This window comes from Echinops telfairi, unplaced genomic scaffold, assembly GCF_000313985.2.
Source record: "Echinops telfairi isolate 266 unplaced genomic scaffold, ASM31398v2 ScPeMD7_7424;HRSCAF=8462, whole genome shotgun sequence".
NCBI classification, from domain to species: Eukaryota; Metazoa; Chordata; class Mammalia; order Afrosoricida; family Tenrecidae; genus Echinops; species Echinops telfairi.
This window is the reverse complement of record NW_022111324.1, coordinates 1,127,353-1,136,677: the sequence shown is the minus strand read 5'-3', so window position 1 is coordinate 1,136,677 and position 9,325 is coordinate 1,127,353. Positions and strand designations below refer to the sequence as shown.

General features: G+C 40.0%; 1 protein-coding gene across 1 annotated transcript in view; it reads right to left on the bottom strand.

Moving 5' to 3' along the window:
• Window positions 1-362: 362 nt before the first annotated feature.
• Window positions 363-9,325, bottom strand: part of UHMK1 (U2AF homology motif kinase 1) — a gene marked incomplete at its 5' end in the record, with an annotated part of 24,289 nt that continues 15,326 nt past the window's right edge. Inside the window, 4 exons of the mRNA XM_004706858.2 lie at window positions 363-2,707; window positions 5,175-5,263; window positions 6,936-7,034; window positions 7,194-7,270. Coding sequence (XP_004706915.1) covers window positions 2,561-2,707; window positions 5,175-5,263; window positions 6,936-7,034; window positions 7,194-7,270 — 412 coding nt within the window. The remainder of the gene's footprint in view (window positions 2,708-5,174; window positions 5,264-6,935; window positions 7,035-7,193; window positions 7,271-9,325) is intronic.

Genomic DNA, 9,325 nt, shown 5'->3' with positions numbered 1-9,325 from the left:
ATTTAGGGAAAGAAAAACTACCTGAGATAAATATTTTACCCAAAGAGTTAGAGTGAACTTTCACCTCTTTACCCTGCCCCTCAAAAAACACTCTCTCAAGTTTTCAACCATTTCAAGAGACTGCAATCTCTGCCTGCGTAACATTTCACCCTAAAAGAATCACGAAAATGGCATAATTTGATAATTTTTGGCTCAGGTTTAAGAAAGAGATTAAGATAAAACTTCTGATTTTATTAGAGAGGGGGAATCTGCAAGGATCATCTTTGGTAACTGGGCTATAAAATGACCTACATTAAATTATACGAGGCATCTTTTTTCCAATCTGTAGCTCTGATATAAAATAATCACTTCGATGTCCAGTTAACACCTTCTGCAATAAAATTCTACACATATATTTATGAATACATAAGCAATAAGATGATCAAAGAATGCTGTGGAATTCACCAGCAAGATGTTAGCAGCATATTGTATCAGTAAGCTTAGAGGCATACCTGAAGTTATTGGTAAAATTTTTCCTCTTTTTTGGGTGGTAATGGTGGCGAGAGGATGTGAAAGGTACATATGCTAACCTAGAGGGCAAGAAACGAATGCTAGCCACGCAGGAGACTCTGCGTTGAGACAGAACAGAATTGCCACCTAAGGGTTCCCACAAGGCTGTAAATCTTTACAGGAGCAGACTGCCACATCTTTTCCCCATACAGTAGCTGGTGGGTTTGAACTGCTCACCTTTTGGTGAGCAGCTGAGTACTTAAATTGTGCCACCAAGGACGCCCTAAACCCAGACTAGGATTCATTTGAATTCTGTGTTCATATGTAGGATCTGGTGTTTCTAATCATCATGGAAGTTGCCTCCCATACAAACATATGTTTTAGGAAAGCTTAAGTTTCCACAAAAACTGGGTATATCCTCTCCCTGTAAATTTTTATCTGAAAACAAACCAACCCACCAACCTCTGAAAAGGCTAGAATGAAACAAATCTTCACAGGGCACACAATGGAAGCCTGCTGCATACTACTACTCACCCACAGGAACCATGCGATTGTCGGCGGTTTGTAAATAGACGTTCTTAAACCTAAGTTGGCTTTATGACAATATTAAGGGAGAGTCCTGAATAGTTTGACAGCTGAAAGTAATGGAAATAAAACGCAAATTCTAAAATGTAAAATCTAACTGTCCATTCAGTAACCCACACAGCACACAAAAAGGAAAGAAACAGGAAAACATTCATAATCTTTATATAAGTTATCTTTTGTATTTTTGTTTTTATTGTATGTCTAGGGTTTTATGATGGAAAGCTAATTTTTAGACTCTAAGGCAAACTACCATAAAGGGACAGGAATCTGTAATTACAATGATTTAGACCTGGGACTCATCTCTGAGTCCTCTGCTCAGGAAAGCATTAACCTGCTAGGGGCCTCAAGACTCCCTTAGGTTCCCCCCCCTTCCTTTCGACTTCCACTTCCTAACTGTCCTTGGGGTCAAAGGTCAGACTAATTGGGATATTGTTCGTCTCACTTCTATTTCCTGTAAGGATAAGGAGGAGAAAATGAGACCATATACCAAGAACTCTTCTGAGGTTCAGAGACGATTCAGTATTAAAAAAACAGGGACCAGAGTAGATGAAAGGATGGCACCAGTTACCCGAAGGGAACCTTGTCTGTTTCTAAAGATTCACTTTCAGTTTCAATTCAACCAGCTACCATCTAAACTCCTGTTTTTCTCAGCCTCGAAGAAATGAACTATTTTGTCATGTATGGTATAGCAGAAAGACCATCTCTCAAAAAGTACAGGTATGAAACAGGTAGGGAAAGGATAAGTACAGACTGTCTTATCTTACAAAACTCACACGATCAGGTACGTAGGCTCCAATGTTCTCTAACCTCTCACACCAACACACACACTCAAGCATACATCCTAGACATAAAAATTGTGCAAGATCAAGCATCAGCTTTCTATTTTAAAAGCTGTAATAATAATTTAAAAAAAGGTAGATAGGCTCACTGCAGTTTCTTTAAAGGAATAGTCAGGACTATAGTACTCCTTTTAAAAATTTCACAACTCAGTGTTAAGAACCATAGGTAATTGCTGTTTGACAATTACTTAGCATTACAGAGCAAATCCAGTGCCAGCCATGGACCAGCGATAAGAACCATCAGACAACATAAAGGAATTATCTCTTAAGTGATGTCACCAGCCCTAACAAATCCATTAGTACTATTCATTATGACATGATATTAGTCACCCTTGCTTCAGGATCACAGGAAATAATATCATTTTAGGTTACATATTGAAGAGCAGCACCTGCCCTACTGCACAATAAAGGCTGTCCACGGGGGTGCTCTAAGACCCTCAAAGTATAGCCGAGTATAGTCTTGTCCTCCTCAGGGTCGAAGGTCTGCAATGCAGTCACTGCCCGGGGAATGACAGCACATCAGTAGGATTACATAAGTGTACAAAGTACCCTTATAAATGGTCAGGGGTACTCCTGCATTCAGATGTGGAATACAATAACTCAGGAAATGGAAGAGGAGAAACAGGAAACTGTCCTCCGGTTACTGATTAAAGCAAGGTTTGATACAGATATCCCCTCTTGTAGGCACTCAGTGGGTAGAATGTAGCCACAACAAACTTCCCATCAAACATCCTTCCTGTAAGCAATTTCTGAGCAGCTTTGGAATCACCAGCATTTGCATACTCGACAAAGACCTATAAAAGAAAAGAGAGACATCCCATGTTCAACAAGGCCGTTGTGACTAGCGATTCTCCAAGTGTAATGTGGACACAGCACATAAGGGTCTAGCTAGAATGCAAACTCTGTTTCAAAATGAGGCCTGGGCTGCTGGAATTCTAAAAAAACTCCAGGTGACACCTGCGATCCAGGAACTTGCTTACTGATGGCCTAGGGACTACATGTTTGGGCGTCAAGGTTTAGCATACCCATTTTTGTTGAATGAATCCCAACTCATAGAGGCTCTGAACGGCCAGAGTAGAATGTCCCAAGTGGTGTCTGTCCAAGGCTGAAAATCTTCACAGGAGCAGATTCCCCCATTTCGCTCCCACCAAAAGGGCTGCTGGGTTTGAACTTTAGGCTTACTGCTTAGCAGCTGAGCACTTTAACATTGTTGTATGCCAAGTTCCTAGATCATAGCAGAGGCTCAGTAAATACGGGTTGAGTGAATAGCATTAATAAAGTTGGGGGTATGCTAATGATGCTGATTAAGGAAAATATTATTACTGGGTTGGCAATGCATTTTCAATGGCTAGAGTGAAATTTCCCCATTTTTTTTCAGTTGCCAGAATAGAATATTTTTCTTTTTTCTTTTTTTTTTAAGGAGTTTTGATTTTATTCACAAAATTTGTAGAAACATTTTGATTTTTATAACATTGTGATTTTACAACATTTTACAAGTAGAAAGTACCAGGCTGTTCAGTAAAATCAGTTTTTTGTTTTTTTAACATTTTATTAGGGGCTCATACAACTGTTATCCCAATCCATACACACATCAATTGCGTAAAGTGCATTTATACATCGTTTCTCAAAACATTTTCTCTCCATTTAAACCCCCGACATTAGGTCCTCATTTTTCCCCTCCCTCCCCGCTCCCCCCTCCCGCATGAGCCCTTGATAGTTTATAAATGGGTATTTTGTCATATCTTGCCCTGTCCGACTTCTCCCTTCATCCACTTTTCGGTTGTCTGTCCCCCAGGGAGGAAGTCACACACAGTTCCATGTAATCGGTTCCCTCTTTCCTACCCATTCTCCCTTTACCCTCCCTGTTTTGCCACTCACACCACTGGTCCTATAGGGCTCATCCGTCCTGGATTCCCTGTATTTTCAGTTCCTATCTGTACCAGTGTACCTCCTCTGGTCTAGCCAGTCTTGCAAGATAGAATTCGAGTCATGGTAGTGGAAGCGGGGAGGAAACCTTTAGGAACTAGAGGAAAGTTGTATTTCTCATCATTGTTACATCGCACCCTGACTGGCTCATCTCCTCCCCGAGACCCCTCTGCAAGGGGATCTCCAGTGGCCTACTAATGGGCTTTGGATCTCCACTCCGCACTCCCCCCATCATTCACTATGGTAAGATTTTTTGTTCTGATGATGCCTTACACCTGATCCCTTCGACACCTCGTGGTTGCATAGGCTGGTGTGCTTCTCCCATGTGGGCTTTGTTGCTTCTGAGCTCGATGGCCGCTTGATTACCTTCAAGCCCTCAAGACCCCAGACGCTATACTTTTTGATAGCCGGGCACCATCAGCTTTCTTCACCACATTTGCTTATGCACCCATTTTAGAATATTTTTCTTAATAATAAATCATAAGATAAAGCAAAGGTGACTTTGCCCTCAGGAGCAAATTGGCAATCTCTATGAGTTGGAATTGAAGGCAATGAGCTTGGTTTGGTTTTTGGAAACATCTTTGCTAGTCTTAACTTACTGGGGCAGGTCAATGGTGCCATCTGGTGGGTAGAGAGGAGAGATGCAGCTAAACACCTTACAATAGAAGAAAGCTCCCACAATAAAATTCCATCAAAACCCATTGACAATGAGTCTATTCCAACTCAGAACGAACCAGTGTAGGGTGTCACAGGCAGAAAACGTTATAAGAGCTACCCAACCCAAAATGTCAACAGTGCTGAGGTTGAAAATCCCTGGGATAGAAAAGAAACAATATTCTGTTTCCCAAAATAGGAAAACACTTTCTCTTTACATTCATGATATATAATTTAGAATCACAAAGTCCTAAAGGAAACAGAATCATCACAGATTAGTTACAGAGAGGGAGGTGAGCCCCAGTTTCAGTCTGCTCAGTTTCCTCACCCTGACGGTTCCACCAGAATCAAACCTGACTGGTTTGCTATCTCTACTGAACTAGAGCAACATTTTCTCTACCTACATGGAACTCAACATATGATTTTAGTTGGTGGCACTGTTTTACAATGCTCAAAGTACATTTATATTTTTTAAAAAAAAGAAACTTTAATGACAACTGCATATATTTTACAGCTTTTGAGGGCAAGTGAAATACAAAATATACCCCAAAAATAATCTATAATGCAAAATTCACAACTTCTAACAGCATGTTTAGATATGCTTTCTAGAGAACTGAAACATTTCCCACAGAATTTCAACATTCTCTGAATGACAGTCCAGTTACCAAAGCATTCACTTACTTGTCCTCTTCCAGGATTTTCCTTTGGAACAAGCAGAGAGACCACCGGTCCATATTTTTGACACTCTTCTTTTACATCTTCTACAACATCTGATTATTAAAATACATAACAGTAACTGCTTAGATATAATGCAAAAGCAATTATGATCGAAAGGTTAAGTCAGCAAAGAATCCAGAAACACAAGTAATGAAGTCATTTTCTCTACCTCCTAAAATGACGTTTTGTTAAAAGTCATAGAAATTCAATGTGTTTGATAAGATTTTAAATGTTAATTTTATTTTTTTGAACAGGTAACACGAATAATTCAAAATTCAAAGACAAAGTATCCCACCTCTACATCCACCTGCCATTCCATTCTCTCTCTAAAGGCAACATGACCTTACCGGTTTCCTGCTCTCCTCCTATAAATATCACAGTAAAACTTGCGGGACAAAGGCTCAAGAGGGATGAAGTCAGAGGACACACTGAAAGATACCCCACCAACATGACGGACAGGACAGTAGTGAGCCTGCACCTTGTCAAAGGCAGAAAACAAGGCAATGTCATCAGGTCTGCCGCTCACAGGTTTCAGGGTATACGCTTCTATAAGCAAAGGTAATCTGATAAACCAGGGTGGGGAACGTTGAGCCTGTGGGCCAGAGAATACAGGCCATGAAGTCATCAGTACTAGTCACCATCACACGCCTCATCGAGGAGAAGCCATTCCGGCAGTCCCAATCTCTAAATCAAATCCACTGCCATTGAGTTGATGACCTTAGAGGGGAGTTAATGAAACGTTTGCACAGCAGAGCTCCCAAATGATATAAATGTCCGTTGGCAGAAAAAAAAAAAAGGGCTCTCCACCCCGATATAAACCTTTGTACATAAATTTCAACCTTACCCTTTTCTTTCCTATGTATATCTAAGATTTTTTACATTATCACATAGAGAGTCTGTGGTATCGGTGAATTACTTGATATGCTCTTATAGTTACTGCCTTTGAAAATCCCACCAAACAACTTTTTTTTCTGGTGGGTCTTATTTAGAGAATGTAGGGAAGGAGGCTGATAAAATTGTATGCTTCTGCTGTGAGTTATTAACAGGGCTGTGATAAAAAAACTTGGAAATCTAATGAAGGGATTGGTCAATCTTGTCATCCTGCTGGACATAAAACGAGCCACCTCAGAAGCATGAACGGGGACGGACTCTCACTATCACTAAGAAAGAAGAGCCAGCAGTAAGTACTGGTGTCAATCCTGATGCCGCACTCTTCATGTAGTGCGGCTTCTTGGATTACTTGCTGAACATACAGCCTGAAGAAGTCAGGCGAAAGGAAAGAAGCGTGATCCCGCCTTTCCTGATTTTAACCAAGCAGTACCCCTTCTTCTGTAGGAGTGGCTGGGTCTATGTATGAGTTGTACAGGAGCACAATTCAATGTCCTAGAAATTCCATTCTTCAAAAAGTTCTCATTTGCTATGATTCAGAGTTCAATGTCTTGGTGTAATTAGCTTTGTCTATCATGTTTTAGTTTTCCACAAGGATAATGTAGTAATTTATTACTATACAATTGATTTTTTAAAAATAAAAACTAGTAACTTAGAGATAAAATGATTTAAATGTCTGTCGTTTTCATTTTTTCTTTTCATTGGTTTTGTTAAGGTGTCTTATTTTACTCATCTATAAAACACATGAGAAAACACCTATCTCTCGGGTAATTTGTCCTTTTGTTACTGACTAATCTGAGAGTATTACAGAGAACATACAAGTTAGTAAACACTCACCTTCATACTCCTCTTCATTCTCCAGATAATCCTCATCCAGCACATTCAGGAGTCTTAGCACGGGAGTAGGAAGCATCACCAGATCTTCAATATGAGGGGCTGTTAATATTCATCAGAACAAGGTTAAATGCAAATCTCCCGAAAGAAAAAGGCGAACTCTACACAAGGGACCTTAAGGACATAAGTCAGCTTTGATATGTAATTTGATTGCCAAATGATAAAAAATAAATAAACCAGCCCACCCACAAACACACTTACCAAAAGGAATGCTAAAGAATGGGCTGCATAATGCCAGCTCAGCAGAAATTCTTCTGCATGGGTCATCATGAAGCATGCTAGAACACAAAAATAAGTATCACTGCAAAGGAAATGAAAGTTTCACTGCCATTACTGTCAAAGCTTTTGAAAATGTAATCACTACAGAAAATAAAAATGTCTATTCATCATAATAGTAGTTACCTTAGCATGATTTGTTCCATTTTTCACCTACAAATACACGTTATTTATAAATAAATGGGTCAATGAATTAGGGCATATACTTATGAAATGCACCCATTCCTCACTTATCACAATGGTTAGATTTCAAAGATCAAGTTGTTAAGTGAAAACTGGTGTTACAAGAAAACAGAGGATGATTACATCATTATATAACTGTCAAACCACTGAGAAACATGTCCAGCCCAGCTGACAGATTACTTTAACCCTCACAGTCAGCGCTACCCCTGCTTCATACATCCCTGTTCATTACTGTCTGGCAGATGTCATCAATGAGCAAAATAGCCAGGTCACACACTAATTGTTAAATGAGAGGTGGATGTAATACCCTATTGTGATTTTAAATGCTTTTGATTATTAAATTCAACAAGGGAAAACAATCACACTCTATAATATTAACTGACAAAAAGCTAGTCATAGATTTAGGATGAGAGGATTTGTAGTAGAAGAGAAGGAAATAGTGGAATGATTTTTAAATCTAAGAGTAACTATATAACAAAATCAAAAAGCCTTGGGTAACATCTACAACAAAATTAGTTTTTAAGTATCTCTCATAAGATCTAATACACAAGCATCTAATGACAAATCATCAATAGCGGTAAGACACTGTATCTGCATCTAAGTGGGAGGACACAGAGCGAAGCAACCCTGGACTGGACAAACCAGAGAACTCTTCATGGAAAGTGCCCCCAGTCAATTTAAGAGAAGCATCTAAAACTACAAGGGTTTGTACACACTGGAGCAACAGAGGAATGCAAGGGGTCCACAAAGAGACTGGAGGAGTCTACACATTAGGAACTTTAGAAACTAACCAGCCAAAACTTCCTTCAAGGGAAAATTTCCACACCAAGAAGAAATTCTTGGGAACAGTATCAAAATTGAGCAGGATATGGTAAATAAAGATTTGAGAGGTGGGGGAAAGAGAAAGTACACATACACACACACAGGCAGGGGAGGGGGAAAGAGATCTCAAAACCAAAGTGTTATATTTGATAAACATTAAAGAAAAGGAAAAGGAGGGAGAACGCAGGATAATTTAAAAAATCGACATTCCTCCTACATATAACTACATACAAGAACTCAGGAAAAAGGCTTTCATATAAAAATGTCCAAAGTATAAAAGATCATAACAAAGTTATTTTACAAAATGTGGAAACCACAAAATAATAGATGTGGTAGGGAGAAATTTAATATGGCTCTTCTACCCAAGTCTCTGTAACTCCCACCAAATGATTGGGTGGGTCAATCCAAACAGGGTGTGTCTGACAATAATAATGGGAGCGGTCAGTTTTTGTTGCTACCCCTATGGCTCTGAGGATGAGTCATTTTTGAAGCAATAGAGGAGAGAAACCCGAAGGATCTTGGGAGAGCGCATTCAAGATCACGGTCTGAAGTGGTGGAGGCTGCCAGACCAGACGAACCATAGCACGGAGACTCAGAGGAGCTACACCAAGACTATGAGGTCCTTCTCTTCAGCTGGCCTGAAAACTAAGGAACTGTGGGTTACAGTGAGAGGCGGGCTGGATTCCCAGCGCGTGGAAAGCAAAGGCCAAGGGACCGTGTGGCTGAGAGACTAAGAACTGGAGAGTGGCTTGGCTGTAGAGGAGACAAGGGCCAGTACCCTTTCTGTTTGCTGATACGGACTTGGGGGTAACCTATTAATTTCCTTACTAAACCCCATTAATTGTGAGTATTGTCTGTGAGTTCTTTGTGGCTACTCTAAGGAATTATCAAACCCATTATAGATGTAGAGTGGCGTGGGAGGAACAGCTGTGTCAGGATAGGTATAGAAGCATGGACTAACCGCTGAAGACAAAGCGGGTGAATAAGCAAATGTGGTGAAGAAAGCTGATGGTGCCCGGCTATCAAAAGATATAGCGTCTGGGGTCTTAAAA